Source organism: Musa acuminata, chromosome BXJ2-3, assembly GCF_036884655.1.
Source record: "Musa acuminata AAA Group cultivar baxijiao chromosome BXJ2-3, Cavendish_Baxijiao_AAA, whole genome shotgun sequence".
Taxonomy (NCBI): domain Eukaryota; kingdom Viridiplantae; phylum Streptophyta; class Magnoliopsida; order Zingiberales; family Musaceae; genus Musa; species Musa acuminata.
The window spans coordinates 43,163,016-43,182,501 of NC_088340.1; the positions used below are offsets into that span (position 1 = coordinate 43,163,016).

General features: G+C 40.6%; 3 protein-coding genes across 6 annotated transcripts; all 3 read left to right on the forward strand.

The window, feature by feature from the left end:
- The first annotated feature begins 393 nt into the window (after positions 1-393).
- On the forward strand, positions 394-7,241 carry LOC135608456 (WRKY transcription factor SUSIBA2-like). Its single transcript, XM_065101364.1, has 6 exons — positions 394-756; positions 1,985-2,179; positions 2,830-3,370; positions 3,457-3,622; positions 3,712-3,870; positions 6,588-7,241. Exons 1-6 carry the CDS (start codon positions 448-450, stop codon positions 7,135-7,137), a joined length of 1,920 nt encoding a protein of 639 aa, XP_064957436.1. The 5' UTR covers positions 394-447; the 3' UTR covers positions 7,138-7,241.
- Positions 7,242-8,867: 1,626 nt separating this feature from the next.
- Positions 8,868-13,081, forward strand: LOC135608457 (zinc finger CCCH domain-containing protein 18-like). Of its 4 annotated transcripts, none has more exons than XM_065101367.1 (8): positions 8,868-8,995; positions 9,908-10,834; positions 10,956-11,123; positions 11,207-11,386; positions 12,002-12,078; positions 12,177-12,347; positions 12,436-12,535; positions 12,696-13,081. In XM_065101367.1, exons 2-8 carry the CDS (start codon positions 9,918-9,920, stop codon positions 12,763-12,765), a joined length of 1,683 nt encoding a protein of 560 aa, XP_064957439.1. In that variant the 5' UTR covers positions 8,868-8,995; positions 9,908-9,917; the 3' UTR covers positions 12,766-13,081. The 4 variants fall into 4 exon arrangements, with proteins under 4 accessions (XP_064957439.1, XP_064957438.1, XP_064957437.1 ...); XM_065101366.1 differs by having other exon boundaries at positions 8,895-9,077; XM_065101365.1 differs by lacking the exon at positions 8,868-8,995 and having other exon boundaries at positions 9,084-10,834.
- A 1,615-nt stretch (positions 13,082-14,696) lies between these two features.
- On the forward strand, positions 14,697-19,486 carry LOC135608465 (zinc finger CCCH domain-containing protein 18-like). The gene is made up of 8 exons (XM_065101383.1): positions 14,697-14,851; positions 15,406-16,321; positions 16,451-16,618; positions 16,693-16,872; positions 18,200-18,270; positions 18,365-18,517; positions 18,605-18,719; positions 19,072-19,486. Exons 1-8 carry the CDS (start codon positions 14,839-14,841, stop codon positions 19,142-19,144), a joined length of 1,689 nt encoding a protein of 562 aa, XP_064957455.1. The 5' UTR covers positions 14,697-14,838; the 3' UTR covers positions 19,145-19,486.

The following is a 19,486-nucleotide window of genomic DNA, read 5'->3' on the forward strand; positions in this document are numbered from 1 at the left end:
TTGACCTTTTATCAAACACCTTAAAGCCACAAGCATTTGTGTTAGCGATCTCCAGCCAGAATAGCTAGGAAACGCATTCTTAAGACAGTTCGTAATAGTGAGTCCGTGTTTCTGAGGTCACGCGACCGCGTGTCACGTGCTGCTCGTGTGTCTTTCGTTGGGCTTCGCGTAGGGCTGTAACGGTGATTTCGGGGGATCACGAGCCAGCCGTCGATTTCAAAAATCCCGACAGTGGTATTTTGGTTATTTTAGGAGCGCATCTAATTGATGATGCTTCCAAGTCAACCGCGTCACACTACTTAATGAGTAGCTGAAAAGTGATTTATTACCCAAACTACCCTTCGTGCCACCTACTAAATCCCAAGCACATCGGCCCTTTCCGTTCGTTTCTTTGCTTTCTTACTCTCTCGCTCTCTCTCTCTGCTCGACTCACTGTTGGATCCAGAAATGGTGGGGAATCCGGAGCTGTCTGACGGAGATCTCGGAGGCAGAGGGGCCGCGGGCGGTCCGCCGGCGCCGGAGATGCCGTTCGAGGGTTGTGGCGCCGGAAGCGGTGGATGGAAGGGGGAAGATATGTCCGGGAGGGAGGGGAGGCCGGATCCTGGGGTTTCGGCTCTCGCCGGGGCGAACGGAGCGAGGTACAAGTCTATGCCGCCGGCTCGGCTCCCGATCACGCGGGCGCCTTGCCTTACGATTCCCCCGGGGTTTAGCCCCTCCGCGCTCCTCGAGTCTCCCGTCCTCCTCACCAACATGAAGGTGCGAGATCTCTGTACTTGCTTCGTCTCCTTTTTGCTTTGCTCCATCGATTTCTCTGCATTTGTCGCATCTCTCTGACGTGGTCGATACTCGGTTGCGAAATGAGGACGCTTTTCTCACCAGTTGCTTATTTCGTGAGCTTTTTGTTTGGTAGATCGAAAGACCTTTTTTTCGTTTCGGTATATAATTATTATTCCTCAAGTGTACGAGATAGAAATTTTTGTACTAATCATCCAAAATTTCTTCATTCGTGGACATGGAAGTGTTCTGAATTTATGTGCATCGCGTAAGTAGGTCTGTAGTTAGTTTTAGTTCTATCGAGTTCAACAACTTACTCTTCAAGCGAGAGTGTCTCTTCTTTTTAATTGAATCTAGATCAAGTGAAGTTGGTAGAACCACATTATCCATGGCCTTTAAATAAATTCTTATTCTCACTTTATAAAGATTCTGTTTCTTCACCTTTATGCCGTTATCTGCGACATGAAATTATATAAAGACGCCATCTTTGTTGTTGGGCATCTGTCTTACTCTAAAAAATCTCCATGTGTCCCTATTCTGATGGACTTGTGCTTCCAAACCCATCTTTTTCCGAGTTTTTCAGTTTTTTTCTGCTTATAGGGATCAATTGAGGCATCAGAATATTAGTGCTACTCCTAAGAATTCTAGTTAAAGATTAGTGGTAAGCTGTAAGGTGAGTGCTTACTCTCATGCGTTTTTCTGGTGGCTATTAATAGGAATTAATTTTCAGTTTTAATTGACATAGTGATGCAGTTTTAGGTTTCTTTTACTCGAGCAGAAAAAAAAAAGTGATTATCACATTTATGATTCTGAGAGCTTCTTTTGGCTGACTGTAACCTGGATGCAATTTTCTAATTATCTTAAATGCAGTTTTGACTGCTTTATGTATGAAAAAGAGCTCTTAGGTTGATCCTGAACCTGAACCGACTAGCCATATGGTATTGTGCCACTTTTCTTTCGAAATATCTTCTCAAATACCTAGCATTTATATTGTGTATTTGTGTTTCCTCGTGAAAATCTTTCTTTTGTTTTATTTGGATGAACAAGGTCTATGCTACTATTTTTGTGATTATTCATGCAGCAGAACATGGGGCATAAAGCTTGCTTCTTTTGCTCTCTTTTTTAATGAATATCTCCCCGTATTTATGCTTCAAACATGAAGATATAATTATTGAATTTGTTTTTTTAACTTTTGCATTATTTGGTGCAGGCGGAGCCTTCTCCAACTACTGGAACTCTCAATTTGTCCTCTGTTATAGACAAAACTGTTTGTTCGTACACATTATCTTCTGCGAAGGATGCTTCAGATGTTAGTGCATATGATGGAGGGAATTCTGGAGATTTTGAGTTCAAACCCCATGTCCCAGCATCGTATAATCTAGGCCTATCTTCATTAAGATCTTTGGTAATTTCCAATCTTGTTTTAGGTAAATAGATAATGCATGTTGGTGCTATTTATTCTCTTTTTCTTTGACATTCTCACTTTGTGTCTGTGTGTAAATAACATCCTGTGAAGTGTGATTGCAAGTGTGAGAGAGGTAACAGTATAACCTAATTTTCTCGAGCCTATTTAAAATTGGTAAAGGCATCAATAACGATCACCATTCAGATGATTGGATTGAAATAAAATGACTGACTAGACAATAGCCGGTCTGGTCTTCACTACTTAATTAAATAGAAATAGAGATGTGAATAAAGAGAGCAATTCATCGGATCTTAGAGTTTGCAAATTATATGAATAGAATAGAAGAGATTAAGAGATAATTTGTTTTGCACCTCGACTGTGCTTTTATTTTAACAAAAAAAATGATGTTCTACAATGACTCCTCTAAGTAATTCACACCTAGAATTAATGGAATTGCTTAATGAGAATGTTAATTACACCCGCCTGATTTTCTTACATAATAACATGTCAAATATAAATGTGGTTTCACATTTTGCAGTTGCCTTGTTTTTCAATTAAAGAACCTGCTTTAGTTAATGCATATGAACCTGCCTACATTACATATGATCATTGGTTGTATTTTTCGTGACATAGTATATTGTTCATTATAGGGTTCTGTAGGCATAATCCAAGCAGTGCAAGAGCCTGCCGTGCAGAATCAAAGTCGATCTCAAGATCGGAACTGCATTACCTGCAACAATGAATTAGCTCCATTGGCATCAGCTCCAAATTCAACTACCAAAGTATCCAATTTGCGATCTAGCCTACCGGCTGAAGTAGCTTCTGGTGATTTACAACTGACAAAATGTTCAGAGCAAAGCTCACAGATGTCTCAGTCTGATCCTAGTGAACCTACACCATCAAGTTTACTTGAAAAATCTGCAGAAGACGGTTATAACTGGCGAAAGTATGGCCAGAAACATGTTAAAGGTAGTGAATATCCTCGGAGCTATTACAAATGCACCCATCCCAACTGTGACATGAAGAAGCAAATAGAACGTTCTCATGATGGACAGATCACTGGAATCATTTATATAGGTAAGCATGATCATCCTAAGCCACATCCTAATCGCCGTTTAGCAGCTGGTGCAATTCTCTCCTGCCAAGAAGAGGAGAAAACTGATAACTTTTCTTCTTTGATGAGTGCTGAAGGTAAGAGAGTTTCATGAATGGAAATCACCTCCTCTTCGATAATCTTTTACTTACCCTTCTTTCATACTGATGCTTAAAATTTCCAGATGAGTCAACAAGTGCACCTGGCCCCACATATCATCAGGCTGATCGTAATAGTACTACTGAGTTGTCTCCTGCATCGATCAGTGAAAATGATGTTAAAGTTGGTTGTGGGCAATCCGATAATTGTGATGAGGTTGCTGGAGATGCTGATCTGGAGTCAAAGCGCAGGTGCCCTTTTTTATCGCAAGAGTCCAAAGTCCACATGTAAGAGGCAATCATGTTAACTAATTACTTGATCTTGTAATATCTATAATCAGGAAGATAGAAATTAATAACAACGATGCTGCTTCAATTGGCAAACTGAACCATGAACCACGTGTCGTTGTGCAAACTTTGAGCGAAGTTGATATCTTGGATGATGGGTATCGTTGGCGGAAGTATGGGCAGAAAGTAGTTAAAGGGAATCCTAATCCAAGGTAAAGTTCATTTTAGATGCATTTTGGTTTTTCACTGACGATACTTCTTTTCTTGTCTGCATTTGTTTTGCTTTGCTTGTGACCCTTTGACAAATAGTTCAAGATATAAAAGAAAGCTATTACAGTTTTGCAGCACGATTCATGTGTGTAAATTTTTGTTTCTGCTTTTGTGTTTGTTTATCCAGTCTCCTGATGTTTCTTTTAATGTTGGTTTATCTAGTCTCCTGCTGATGATTGGATATAAAACAGCTTTTCATAGTTCTTTGGAATATAGTGTCCTAGGTTTTCAAGCTTACTATATTTTTTTTGTCTGGTCCTCTGTGGCAGTATGGTATGTCTGGTCTGAGACTCAGAGAGACTAGCAAGTTTCTATACTTCTTGTTCGAGTTCTTTGCAACTTTTCCTTTCTAATTTCCACATGAAACTGAGCACTTAAGTGTCTTGGAATTTATATTTATCCTATTTAAGAAAGATAAACTACTTTATCTCAGTGATTTAAAAAGCGCTAGGCGCCAAGGTCCACAAACGCCCGAGGCGCTAGGCGCTCGCCCGAGCGAAGCGAGGCACTAAAATATAAAAATATATAATATAATTAATAATTTCAAATAAATAAAAATTAACAACATTAAAATCAAAATAATATATTATTAATCTATTAACAGAAAATTAATCATTTCAAAATTCAAATAAACTTAATATTAAGAGTATACTGTATACTGAGCCTGATGGAGAAACGAGGAAGCAGCGGCGAGCGGCGGCAGCAGCAGCGACGAGCGACGGCAATAGCAGCGGCGAGCGGCGGCAGCGGCAGCGGGAAAGGGAAAGGGAGTGGAAGGCACGAGCAGCGGGAGGGCTCGCGGGAGGCGCAAGCAGCGGGAGGGCTCGAGGGAGGCGCGAGCAGCGGGAAGGCTCGCGGGAGGGCTCGCAGGAGGCGCGAGCAGCGAGAGGGCTCGCGGGAGGCGCGAGCAGCGGGAGGGCTCGAGGGAGACGCGAGCAGCGGGAGGGCTCGAGGGAGGCGCGAGCAACGGGAAGGCTCACGGGAGGCGCGAGCAGCGACAGCGGCGAGCAGCGGCAGCAGGAGCAGGAGCGACGAGCAGCGAGATCACGATCGGGATCGGGATCGACAGCGGCAGCAGGTTAGGGTTGGGGTTATATCGGTTTAGTTGGTTCGATTGAACCAACTAACAACCGAACCAGGACCAAACCAGACCTAAAATTCTGGTTCGGTCGCCTTGGTTTACCCAGGCGCTCGTCCGAAGCGCCCAGCGCCTGGGGCGAGCGCCCAGGCGGCGCCTGTTTGAAGCGCGCCGCCTGGGACATTAGCGAGGCGCTCGGGCCTCGCCTCGCCTTGCCCGAGCGCCTAGGCGAGCGCCTTTTTCAATCACTGCTTTATCTTAGTTTCATATTCTTTTGACCGTATAATTGTTAGCAGAAGAATGTTTAGATATCTGCTAGGACGAAATATCTTGGAGGTAGTTAATGAAGGATGTCATCTCCAACCAATGTGTTAAAGCCTAGATGCTGCCGTTTCATTAAACTACAAAATATTTTAGTAGCATGCCAGCTACTTTTTCTGCAAAATATTGCTTAGGGTTTAGCGTTTTAATCTATGAATATTTTCTTCATCATATCTCCTGGTATGATTGAACTCCTACACTAGTGTAGATTTTTTTAAGGGAGAGGAAGCATATAAAACCTTGTTCCTGTTACCTATTAGATTTCATTTGCAGAAGATGGCAATTGTTAATTTTGACTTGCACATAGGTTGGCCGGGTTGGGGGGGTGGGGTACCTGCTTTTTTGCAGTCTCTACATTTAGTTGTATCCTTATCTTTCTCAACAATGGTTTTTGATTTTCTGTCACGATTACATTCTGGTTAGTGGTTACCAAGGATTTCCATGCCAATTGGCATGATCTGACACATGATGTGCTTGGAAAGTATTGGAATATATTAATGCTAAGTCATGCTGGTGGTGTCCATTCTGACAGGCATAACGCATATAGGTTGTGGCAACACCTCCATGCCATGGAATGCAATCCAAGCATCTAGGCACAAGGCCTTGTTGAATGGCACAGGCACCATGCCAAGTTTTTTCTCGTCTGGCATGCTCCCATGTAAGCATATGGGCCCATGCCAGCAAGGCACACATGATTAGCACATGCAATCCTTGTTGCAACATGATATCCAAAACTGTAACTGTGATTCTTAAATATTGGGGCGCTCATCAGTTAGTAGCCTATTTTCTTCAGTCTTCCACTGTCCTTTCATTAAATGTCAAAATATATCATAGACAAATCAACTCTTGAGTGGACATATAAATACACTCAAGATAGGTAATAGGGGAACAAGCTAATATATTATAAACAGTATCCACCGTCGTAGCATTTGGATCATCTTGGATCGGTGTTGATTCTCATGATAAATCTTTAGTTATCAGTTTGTATATACAACATCCACACAGTACTTGAACAGTCCAACTTACCATGATGTAGGTTAACATATGTGCTGTTCTTTGTTTCCTCGGGTACTATCTTTTTACTAATGTGTTACTAACTTATCTGAGACATATTATGATCTCTTACATACTGTTGGGCAATAAAAAGAAATAAACCTTAATGTGTTGTTTGATTTGCCTCTTGGCAGTCCTCGGTAGATTTTGACTTGCTTTACTGGTAGATCTATGGCATTTATTACTCTGTGCCTCGTTGATCTACAGGAGTTACTACAAGTGCACCAGTGCTGGCTGCCCTGTTAGGAAACATGTTGAGAGGGCATCGCATGATCCAAAGGCGGTAATTACCACATATGAGGGCAAGCATAATCATGATGTACCTGCAGCAAAGACTGCCAACCATGAGGCATCTGCATCAATGGTCACAGATGGTGACAATTCTCTGAGCATCCATGCTTCAGCTGCTCTGAATGGTATGATGAGGATGAGACACTTCACCCACCCCTTCATTCAAATGGAGAGCAACTCAATCAGCCTTGACCTTGGTGTTGGCATCAGCCCCGTTCAAAGTGAGATCACGAATGAAAAGCAGCAATGTTTGGAAAACTTCCAAATTCAGCACCACCAACCACAATGTGTTGATTCTGGTAACCTGGCGATTCAAACAACTCCATTGTCAAATTTCCATGGAAGTTCACACACTAGAATCTATCCGTCCGGAGAAGACAAGGGTGAGGGATTTACATTTAAGGCAACACCTATGTCATCTGATATGTACTATTCGGCTGCAGGAAATTTAGTGATGGGTCCATGAGAACTGCATGCAATTCAAGGTATCTTTAACGTTTTATGTCAAAATAAAGATTGTATGTTATTTTCTGGCAAACCATGTTCTACGATGACGTCTTTATTTGTTTACTACATTGCTATATCCTGCAAATATACACCACTGGATCTTCTTCTACGCACTAAGGGAGCAGTTCTTTTGCTGTCAGATCTCTTAAGCTATGAATCGATGTACCGAATTTTTTCAGAGGCAGGTCAGATAACTCCTTGCTAATGTATAAAATAACACTGGAAAATGGGGGAAGAATTAAGCAGCTCTTTCAAGCTCCCCCAGCTGCTCTCTGAAGATTTTTTTTTTTATTCATGCCATTTATGGATATTATCTTGATTTTGCTATTTCAAGTTAGTAAGTTGAAAATATTAGTTTGTCTGTTGACCATGCATTGTGTTTACAAGATGCTTTCTTCGATGGTGCCTGATCCAGGAGCTTGGCAAACAAAATGATCTATTGATGAAACTGTGTTTGATGTTGTCTCCATAGGGTTCCTCTGAACCATAAGACAATGTTCTTGGATGTTGTTGCTTTGGTCTGCCTATTCTTGTCCTTTGACTAACTTTCAAGCTCAAACCTATTTTGAGAATTCACCTACACAGCAACATATTACTTCAGCATGGCCAAATGTTGCCTTTGTTCTTACAGCTTGTAACAGGGTAGCAGATGAAGAAGAAGGGAAATCAGCTGGAAAGGTACCATATATCTTCTTGCCGCCTAATTAAATGCCATAAATGTTACAGTTGATGTACATTTCATACAATCTCTGTCAAAATTGCCATATTCTATCAGATGAATACCGAGTTGGCAATTTCATTATGAGTAGATTATGAACAGTATATTGTGAATTTTATATAGCTTTTTTATAAAAAAAAAATTATTATTCTTTTTTTTATAGGTTTGTGGATTATTTGTCTCATTATATTAGTGGAAGAAAATTTACATAACTATTATACTTCGAATCTTGCAAGCCTTTTGAAGTGTGCCTCCTCCTCGAGACACCCAAACAGTTGAAGCGACGTTGGGCGCACGGAGTCGCACCGTAACGCAGCTTCCGATGTGGCATTTCCGCATTCGAATTGGACGTGGCGTTGATCACTAACGACTCGTGTGGCCCACACGAGCGAAACTTCTGGAATAATTGTTTTGAAGAATTATTATTTTATATATTTAGGTAATAAAATTAGTGCAGAAGAATAAAATTATTTAGAAGTGAAAATAAATTGGAATTAGACATGAAATAGGCAATCTCATTCTCCTAAGAAACTATAAATAGAAATTTAACATCTTGCATGAGTGAGAGAACTAAGCCTTATTAAATAAAAATTATTTATTTATTTTCTATCATGTCATTATGTCAATTCATAAGGGTAATTTCGTCATTAAATTAATGGATTTTAATTTGATTTCTCACATTTGTTACCCTTTTTTTTGTTTATAAGGATATATATAATTGATATATATAAGGATATATATATATATATATATATATATAATTGATAATTTAAAAGATAATAAATATTAAAATTATATATTTTTTAATTATTATTTTTATAGAGGTGGGCAATAATAATATTATGATTGCCAATTAGTTAATTAAATGTGGGGTTACGCATTAAAGCGGGTGTTATTATTTTAGATACACATGACATGATTAAATGTGATGGGTATATAAACATTGGTGACGCGAGGATTTATTGTACAGCTCTCTGTCTCCCTATCTGCTCCTCCTCATTAATGCTCTCTTGCCTTGCAGCGGGATCGCAAGGACCGGTGGTGGTGGCTTCGCATGCAATAAAGCAAGCTTGTTTTGTTTGATGGAACATTTTGGGTGGTGGGTTTAGTAGATTGGTGTTGTGGTTTTGTTTAAGTTGGTGTGATCAAACTGATTTCGTCGTCATATCTTCGGAAAAAAGGTTGGATTTTTTTTTTTATGAGGAGCCATCTCAAAGGAGTTATTTTGTTTCATTTTTGTGTGCTGCTGGTTCGGATTTTGTTGATGAGTTTTCTCTTGAAGGGGTTTTCTGATTGCATTCGTCGGGGTGGGAGTTTGGTTTCTGCAAAATCCCTCGTGTTCCTTCTTCAATCTCCTTCCCCTTTGATTTGGTTTGCTGCTGTTTTGACGGAATTTTGTTGTGGGTTGTACATAAATCTTGGAGTTGTCTGCCAAAAGGGAGTGATTTGCTTTCGTCTTTTGGCTTCTGTTGCATCGATTCCTAATTTTTCAAGTTGTTTTTCTCTCTCTTGTCTTTTTTTTTTTCTTTTTTGTCCCCCCTTAATTTGTTATATTTCCAATAGCTTAGAGATTGTTCCCATCCACACCTTTTGGTCGCAATAAGCTACCGGGTTAAGATTTAGCGCTGTTTGCAAGTCAATTTTTGTGGGAAGAAAAGGGAAATCATGCATTTCTATGGTAAATGGCTGCATTTTCCCCATCCATCCTTTTCCGGTTCTTCTTGTAGAATTCTAATGGTGATGGTGGTGGTGGTGATTGTGATATCAATTGCTTTCTCTTACAGTAATGTTGCTTTCTTTACTACAACTTGTTGTTTCGAGTGTTGGCGCATTCCACATTGAGTTTTAGTGTTCAGAGCTCTTTGAGAGGGTGGTGTTGTGTCACCGGAGCGGCTATTTTCTTATGGAGCTGTTCTTTGAAGACACTGTTCCTGCCTCCCATTTGTGTTAATTCGTATACCAACTATTCGCATGACCTTTTGATTCTCCTCTCTGATGTGTTCTGTGACAGAATTCCACAGATGGAGGTGGCCGACTTCACTAAGATCGTGATCCACAGAATCCAAAAGCTTGAACCCGAGAATGCTATGAAGCTCATTGGCTACCTTCTCTTGAAGTACACAGATCAAGAAATCATGGAATTTGCTTTTGGGCCTGACCATCAGATCCTTTCTCTGATAAGTGAAGCCAAAGCATATCTTAATTTGTCTCACAAGTCTAGCATTTCTAGTCCTATGCAGTCCCTCCTTGATCAGCAGCTCCACCATATGTCATCTTCTTCCCCGACCATTCCACTTCCTTTCCCTTCGCCGTCCAACTTTCGCGGCCCTGCTCCACCGCTGGACCCTCATCTACCATCTGATCAGATGCCAATTTCTCATAATTTAGGACTCCCACCTTCTTCATATGCTGATCTGATCGGAGGGCTTTATGACCAAGCTGAACTCCTGAGCTTGAAGAGCCAGTTGCATCATTTCCATAACAGCTACTTCCCCGAGGCTACGTTGGCCAGAGATTTGGGTTTGAGGACCAACGTGAGGTTGCGCCCTGGGTGGTTGGAATCTCTGCCCAGAGCTTGCCATTACTATTACAAGGGCTACTGTAAGAATGGCTTCAACTGTCGGTTCTTCCACGGTCAGACCATCCCCGATGGTTTCTCTGCTATACATAATCCAAATATGAATGAGTCCGGTAATGATGATCATGTTTTTGCACCCGAGTCTCTTCGAAAGTTAGAATTTGAGATCGCAGAGCTCTTGAAATCAAAGCAAGGGATGCCTGTTTCTATAGCCTCTTTGCCGACCATGTATCTTGAGAAGTATGGTAAAATGCTTCAGGCTGATGGATACCTAACAGAGAGCCAGCGTCATGGGAAGGGTGGCCTCAGCTTGACAAGGTTGCTCAGCCGATTGAATAACAGTATTCGGATTATTGACAGGTACTTCATTATTCTACGGGGCTGTTTTATTTTTTTCTCAGAGCTTGCGGTTCAATGTTTCCTGAAAAAGGGCCATCTGCAAATGCTTGGAAAGTAATAGGTTATTATGGTTCAAATGCAGACCGCATGGGCAGCATTCGGTTGTCCTTGCAGAAGATGCTCCCAAGTATATGGAGTACTGGAGTGAGAGAAACGATCACGGAGCAGTAATCGCTAGCTCCCATCAGATATATCTTACTTTCCCAGCTGAAAGCACATTTACCGAGGAAGATGTTTTTAATTATTTCAAGTAATTCATCGGTTCCCTTTCTCCTATTATTACAGGTTAAGTGCATATGTGTATATGCTCAAAGTTATCTTCCTTCGTAACAGTCAGTACGGTCCTGTGCATGATGTGAGGATTCCACGGCAAGAGAAGCGTATGTTTGGGTTCGTGAGTTTCCTCTATCCAGAGACCGTGAAAATAATTTTGGCAAAAGGACATCCCCATTATATCTGTGGTGCACGGGTTCTGGTTAAGCCATATAAGGAAAAATCAAAATTCGCAGACAAGTAAATGGATTCTCCTGCTCATCTTAATTATTTTATTTTTCTTCAGTTTATCATTTCTTGTGGGGGACATGCTCATCTTTTCCTCAGGCGTATATCTTAATTGGGTAATTTTCAGATGTCATCTTTCCTGTTTATCTCTGTTCAGAGACGCTGTGAATTTCTGAATGAGGAAACATTAGCGCAAGCTTTTAGTGATATAGGGATACTAAGAATCCTTTCAAATTCTTTGGGATCTACAATTTTCGCATCAAATAAACACTGGCTTGATATTTTTATACAAAACCTACAAGTATTATATTGAAATTTGCGAAGGACATACTTCTTAATTGGATTGCTCCCTTTCCTGCGGGCGCCCGTAGTTGGCAATATTTTTGGCATATTTACTCTCCTTATGAAAAGATCTTGAATTGCCCAAGAATTCTCATGTTGACTACTTTGTTTGATGTCAAGAATTCTCATGTTGAATTAGATCCTCTTATCATGCGTGCGAAGAATATATGTATTTTTTTTCTTTTCCCTTGTAGCTAGCGCATAAAATTAGCAAACATTTTGCTTCGATGATCGCAGCTGGAACAATTAGTAGTTGTCTCATTATGTGTGCCATCTCACTTGCAGAAAGTATGCCGAGAAAATGGGACCTCCTGTTTATTTCCCTTCTCAATGTTCTGCAACGGACCAGAACCCTGATACAAGTTAGTGCAATCACCAGATGGTTTGCTTTTCGTATTACACATCCATCGCATATAATCTTAACATATGTTTCGACGTAATGGCTCTGTATATATTGCAGTGCTCGGTATATCTGAAAGTGATGGATGTTTTCAAAGGCAGCTGTCCGGAGATTATGACCTTGCTATTGAACTTGAAAGAAGACGCCTGTTTGATCTGCAGCTCACCGCCAAGCAACCGAAACCACAATCATATTTCAACTATGGAATGGAAGAATTAAAAGTTCTCGATGGTAAATTAATATAGTACATTCCATTTCTAGTTTTTCTGGCATCATCTCAGATCGTTCTAATATTCTGATGTAAACTCAAAATCTTCAGTTGCAGATGATCTCGACCATCATTCGACCATTCCAAAGAGTGGCTTCGCGACTGATCACGTAGCGAGGCAGACATGTGACAATTACAACAACAGAAATAGGTAATCTGTAATCAAATAAGAGATCACATTTTGTTGACATTGATAGTTAATATATGATATGATATGATATAATAACTGCAATGCTAGCAGATTAGCACTTGCCATTTCATGTTTCTGTCGCTCTTAAAGCCTTACGACCTGCTATTAATTCCTTTTGCAGTGACCATATAGAACTTCCAGACAGTCCATTTGCTTCTCATCTTGGAAGCGGCGTCTCCTCAATCATATAGAGACTGACAACGACGATACGTAAATTTAGATCACACGCCCACAACTGCTTTTACATCTTTTTTTATCTTCTCAAGCATCGTCATCCGGAGGAAGCTCTTTACCGATCAGCATCAAAGGCAGAAGCTTCCACCAGAGGAAGATAACACATGTGATAGAAAGAAAAGCTACATTAAATAGGAATCAAATCATCAAAAGACAAGCATATATGATGTGATGCTCAGTAATAGATAACTGTAAGACGCTTAGTTAGTGCTCATACAATGTTGTTGACATTTTACATACTACAATAGTTTGACCAAAATTATGCTTTCTCTACATACAATAGTCAAGTTGGATGGTCATTTGATCTGTAGATACAAAGTTCTTTTTGGTTCCCAAGTTCTCATTTGCGATTGCGATCATGCTTCGACGGTTATATGAATTTATTTTTATTATGTGTCAGCTTCACTTTGAACTGTGCAGGTTGTCATCTTTGTCTTTTCAAGCTCTTCAGCCACCATGATTGATGAATCCTTTGTGATCTCCAGAGCTCATTTATTCCCATGTATGCCCCACACAAAACATAGCTGGAAAGCAGTCCGTCCCAAAAGCAAAGCAAAGCAAAGCAAACGAAACAGATGCAGTGTCGGGGAAGAATCACATCCAAGTCGGAATCCTTGGCCTCTCGATCGAGATCGAACGGTCGAGCAAGCCGACCATCCATGGTGGCCGTCTTCTACCTCCAGCTTTCGTCTTTGTCGGGCCCGCCGCCCTCACCTCGGCTCTTCGCCGAAACGAGAGGCCGCGCCTTGTCCCCATTGCGGGCCCCACCGCGACTTGCTCGGTGCCGTCGCCGTCGCCGTCGCCGTCGCCGTCTTTTCCGGATCACGTTCAGCCGAGACGAGCCACGACGGCCGTCCATTGCCGATCGAGAGGATTAGGTTCGTTGTCTTCTTTCCGCCAATGTCGGATCGCGTGCAGGACCGCGGAGGCATTCATGGTGATGCACCACTCCTACCCACCTTCTCTTCCTCATCAGACCCTGCCGATGCCTACCGCACAACGACTGCTGCTCTGCGCCGTACATTCGATGATCTCAGCAACAGCACATGCTGGCTGACACGATCCGAGTTGGTCTCCGAGGTTGACTCACTGTCGACACGGATTTTTGTTGGACTAAATCTTGACTCCACGTGGCCTTATTGCACACCGCCAATCGGGTTTCAAAACTGGGCTAATTAGCCCGGCCCAATCTACTGAAATACGAGCCCAAGCCCAATTTGACCGGGCTATAATCGTGTTAACATGGCCCAGTCGGGTTTATACTTTAATCATGGGCTAATAATAGAAATAATAATAATGTGTCGGGAGTCTAATTTTGTATGCAGATATGGTTTGATAATAACTTGACCCTCTTTGATCATGCTTTAAGAACGACATCTCCATCATTTGATTCCAATCATGATCGATCGTTTTGGCCTAATTTAGCCTCTGCCACTGATGACTGAGGTGGATATTTGGATAAGCCGATATGCTCCGCGTACCGAGACTCTTACCCCTCGGGTTAATACCCGTCGGGCCCCACGTATCGGGTGTCTGAGCGTTGTGGTTGGGTATGGCGAAGAGCGAGTATTTGGGGAAGAACGAATGGTTGGCCAAATCGTAACGGCCGTGACCCGTTCTGACGGAACGTGTTAAGGTCACCGGATGGCCACCTCATTCCAGCACCGCCCGTGCCCCCCCTGTAGCCGCTGGAACCGGTCACCTCCGGTGCTGGGACCTTCCGTAATGACCTAAATGCCCCTTCACGGTTGCAGGACGTGATGGGATATGGTCCCGTGATTTGGGATAGCTTTGTTGTCATTTTGGTCATTTGGGGCAGAAATCAAAAGGGATTGACCAAATTAGGGGCCGCGATTCACTGTGCGGGCGAAAACAGCCAGCCAACTGTACACCATAAACAAGTAGAGGGGGATAACAAAGAACGTAAATGTTAAAGAAAGGATTTGGGAATCGAGTCAGAGACTTCGGAGAGAAGGGAGAGAGAGAGAGAGAGAGAGTAGAGTCTCTTCTTCTGTCCATGATGGTATGACATGGAGGGAGGAGGTACACTTTCATTTCCATTACATTGTTCTCAAAGTTCATGCATTGTCCTCTGTTAGGGCATGTGGTGAAGATCGTGTTGTAGTGTCTACATTAACATGCTTTTTTACGTGTTATTTGCTTTGCATTTGTGATACATAAACTGATTTTTTGTTTTGTTTTTGATTTCTTGTTCTTGAGGGTTGTTTGTTTGAAACACTGATTTACCTCATTTTCCAGTTTTGTTTTTAGAAAATGCTTTACATCTCTTTGATTCATATCATTAGAATGGTTCAGTTTGAATTTGAGATATTGGTATGAGATCTTCTTTGATTCATCTTTTGTTTCAAGTTTTTAAATTAGGGTTGGAATACAGACTGATTTTTTTTTAGAGTTTATACCAATCATTCACAGTGCCATTATTCCTTCTCTTTCTGACAAAAATGTGTTCTTTTGCCATATCTATAGTTCTGATGATGTATTTTACAGCTCATTCTACATAATTTATGTACATTGTTATCGGTAGAATTCTATAGTTTGCTATTTTTTTCCCTCTTATTACGTATTTCTAATCACAGAGACTAGATCCTATGATATGGATTTCTTTGAATTGGCCAAGATCATCTTTGGTAGAGTCCAAAAACTGGAACCAGAGAATGTTGTGAAGATACTGGGATGCATATTCTTGAAAGAGCCTCGTGGGCAAGAAATGGTTCAACTGGCATTCGGTCCCGATACCATGTTGCTCTCAAAGATAATCGATGCCAAGATCATGCTTGGCATGTTGTCATCCAAGAGCTGCGTGCCCGAAATGCAGATCGGTTCTTACCCTCCTCCTGGATCGCACACCTTTTCCTCTCCTGTGAATTTTCATGTTACACCAACTTATTGGGATCCTCAGTTTGCTGCTGAGCATCATCCTCCATCCCATAACTTTGATTTTGTTCCACAAGCATATGCTGATTCGTTAGCCGATGAATTCCTGCTTCACAATCAGCCCCAAGCAGTGAAGCAACTGGATTCTACTAACCATATTGGCAATTATTACTACTCGGAAGCTTCATTGAGTGGCAGCATGGCTTCGAGGACTACCAGGAGATCACACAGCCTATCGGACTTACCTATCAAGGCTTGCCATTACTTCAACAAGGGTTACTGCAAACATGGATCGAACTGTAGGTACTCGCATGCTCAGTCGTTTCCAGATGGTTATTCTCATGTATTTAGCCCTAGCATGAATGACTATGTGAACGAGGACCACACCTTCATGCCTAAGTCGCTTGAGAGGCTAGAAATGGAGATCATAGAACTTCTGAGATCAAAGAGGGGAATGGCTGTGTCTACTGCCTCATTGCCTCTGCTGTACTCTGAGAAGTATGGAAAGAACATCCAGGCCGAGGGGTACCTCACGGAGAGCCAGCGACATGGGAAGACCGGTTTCAACTTGACAAAGCTGCTTTCTCACTTGAAGAAGAGCATCCGGCTAATCGAGAGGTACTAGAAGTAGAACAACTCACTTTTGCTGGATTTCTTGGAGCCACCAATGAACATTGAGTTTTACTCCTGATGGTTGGCTTTATTCTGATTGCTTATTCGTCTGATATTTGTATTTCTGGATGACAGACCACACGGGCAACATTCAGTAATTCTAGCAGAAGATGCTCCGAGATATATGGAGTTCAGGAATGAGAGAAATGATTTAGCTTCAACAGTTTCTAGTTCTCACCAGATTTATCTTACATTCCCAGCTGAAAGCACATTTACCGAGGATGATGTTTCCAGCTATTTCAAGTAATCAAATGTGTATATTGGACATTATAAATGGGTAAATATTTTTATCCTGTCGTCTAACACTCATTTTGCAGGCAATTTGGACAAGTGCGTGATGTTAGGATCCCTTGTCAAGACAAACGTATGTTTGGGTTTGTCAGCTTCGTCCATCCTGAGACCGTCAACGTGATTCTTATGAAGAGAAATCCCCATTACATATGTGGTGCCCGTGTTTTAGTCAAGCCATACAGGGAAAAATCAAAAGTTATCGACAGGTTAATTCCTATTTGTAGCATGCTTTGATTCTCTGATTGTGCAATGCCTTTGGTATTAAACATTGCCTTTCAAAACTGATAAATTTATTTTGTTTGTCATTGTTTACATTTTTGCTAACTTTTATTGCAGCAAGATCTACTGCTGGAATTTGCCTGTTTGCCACACATGATCTTATAGATCAAGAAAATTCTATGATATAATAGGTCATGTGTTAGCAAATGAAACATATGACTACTGTTTTTGTAAGGAACTTTAACTGAAGTATTCATTTAACCAAACAAAGACATATTTGTTTTATTGAGGAAACTATGATTTTAGCATTCTTCTATATGAGACTCTTTTAGTCCAACAACTACATAAAAGACATTTACTTTGTCACTAAGAAAAGGAAAGGTATTTTTTTAGTAATTTGATTGTATAGTTGTCTAAAAACAGGAAGACAGGATAATAGTTGTGTGCTTGTTTCAAACTGATGGTAGATCGCCATGATGTTGATAGCTTGTTGTCATCACATACTCCATCAAAATTTGAAGTTCTCCTGTATTGGTCTGGTCTGACCTGACAAATTGATGACACTTCATCTGATTTCTGATGTGTGTTAGTTCTTGATTAGCTGATCTTTACAGATTTCTCTTGTATTTTGTTATGCATTGGTGGTGTTTGTCTTCTCAATCATGTGCCTTTAGCTATGTAGAGGAATTCGTAGTACGGTGACAAGTTCATTATTACAGGCCAATTTGCACTGCTACAAAAAAGCAAAAAAACATTATTTCCCCCTGAAATCTTAAACAATCTGCAACGATTTGAGGGGGAGAAAAAAATGTGACTTGAAATGTTGCTACCAAAATGGCGAGGAGTGAGACAAAAGGAGAGACGAAGAGCGTTTTTTACATCATGTTGATTTCCTAAACGGGGATTCAGGAACATTATTAGCTTAGCTTAGAAATGGCAATGTGTTCCGCTTTATGTTTGTGCTACTGCTATGTACCTAAAAGTTAGTTCAGTGATGTCACTTGATTGATTGTGAACAACATTAAGAGGAACATAGCAATGTGTTCCACTTTATGTTTGTGCTACCGCTATGTACCTAAAAGTTAGTACATCATTAAGAGGAACTTTGGTTTGGTGATCGAAGTTTCCGTTAATTTATTTTGATCCTGCATAAGTTTGAATTTGTACATTTCATCGCATTTAAAAAGCTGCTTCTAACAGTTTGGACTACATATATAGCTTAGATAATCTGCTTATAATAAAATTGCTTCAGACCATATATTCTTCCTTTCATTGACCTCTATATCTATGATTGAATCATGTTTTGTGATGCAGAATGTACTCAGACAAAATAAAGCCACATTACCCTTCTCGTTATCTCGATGTAGATCATGATGTTCATTCTGGTGAGTAGGACTTGCAATATTTAATTAATGCAAATTTTTTTTCCTGCTAAGATATTGATGTTTGGTGCTTCCAACTGCATTACCAATTATCCAGTGCCTCGAGAATCTGATACGTCAAGCTTACTTGGAAATCATCTGATTGAGAAGGAAATGATGGAACATCTCTCTGGATTGAACCTGGCACCTAAGACACTAACCCAGCATGATTACTTGGGTCATGGAGTGGAAGACTTGAAGGTTTCTGAAGGTATGACACAACCCTTATATTGATTGACAAAATATTTTAATTCATCACTAGCTAACATCTACTTATCTGATTGTCCATTATTGTCAGGTCCTAGTAATTTATTTCTAGATCACTTCAGCTATTCATTTGATGCTATGAATAATGGCTCCACAAGTTATGACAAAGCTAGGCAAACAAGCAACTCATTTGGTGACCAGGAAAAGTAAGTGAGATATTATTCCTATGGAACAAAATTATCATCTAGTCTTGTCTTGTAATTGCAATACTCTCATATGCAGTTTTTCAATTATAAGTAACTGATAAAAATGATTGAATAATGGACAGTTGTTTGCTACAGTATCAAGAATTATTATCCTACTTCAAAACAATTAAAGTAAGATTTTTTACACAATTAAAGCTTCTGCAATTTGCTAGCATTCTTCTTCTTAGATAATCTTTATTATGGAAAAGATCACTACATTATTATTTTAGTAGTCAACCGCATTTAGACAAATTCCTTTTCGGTCGACATACTTGTTAAGATGTCTCATATGATTTTTCTATGGTGTATGCAGTGGCCATGTTGAACTCCCAGAGAGCCCTTTTGCATCTCCATCAGTAGGAAGCAGCATATCTACAGTCATATGAAATAATCAGAAGACTCCATTTAAAAATTGGATACATCGGTTGACTCGGGCCAACTAATCAATGGAAGTTCCATGAGCTCTATACCCAACGACTAAGAGACAAGTGCTTCTCCATTTGTTGCTTGGGAAGCCTAGGAAGGCACAGCTACACGTTTCAAGGCAGCACCACACTTGTCATTGTATATACTGAATCAAAATTTCTGTTTTCTTAGAAGAGAACGGCTAACTTATCATATAGATGAAAGACAAGGAGTATCAAAGTTAGAAGAAACAAAGCTAAAATATGATACATGAGATGGCATACAGCATACATCACTAATTGCTAAGTGGCTATTTGAGGTCA

Coding starts and splice junctions, on each gene's coding strand:
- LOC135608456 (XM_065101364.1), top strand. CDS start 448: ATGGTGGGGAATCCGGAGCTGTCTGACGGAGATCTCGGAGGCAGAGGG. Junction 2,180..2,829: donor TATCTTCATTAAGATCTTTG/GTAATTTCCAAT, acceptor TGTTCATTATAG/GGTTCTGTAGGCATAATCCA. Junction 3,623..3,711: donor GATCTGGAGTCAAAGCGCAG/GTGCCCTTTTTT, acceptor ATCTATAATCAG/GAAGATAGAAATTAATAACA.
- LOC135608457 (XM_065101367.1), top strand. CDS start 9,918: ATGGAGGTGGCCGACTTCACTAAGATCGTGATCCACAGAATCCAAAAG. Junction 10,835..10,955: donor AGTATTCGGATTATTGACAG/GTACTTCATTAT, acceptor GTTCAAATGCAG/ACCGCATGGGCAGCATTCGG. Junction 12,348..12,435: donor AGAATTAAAAGTTCTCGATG/GTAAATTAATAT, acceptor CAAAATCTTCAG/TTGCAGATGATCTCGACCAT.
- LOC135608465 (XM_065101383.1), top strand. Junction 16,322..16,450: donor AGCATCCGGCTAATCGAGAG/GTACTAGAAGTA, acceptor TCTGGATGACAG/ACCACACGGGCAACATTCAG. Junction 18,518..18,604: donor AGACTTGAAGGTTTCTGAAG/GTATGACACAAC, acceptor CATTATTGTCAG/GTCCTAGTAATTTATTTCTA.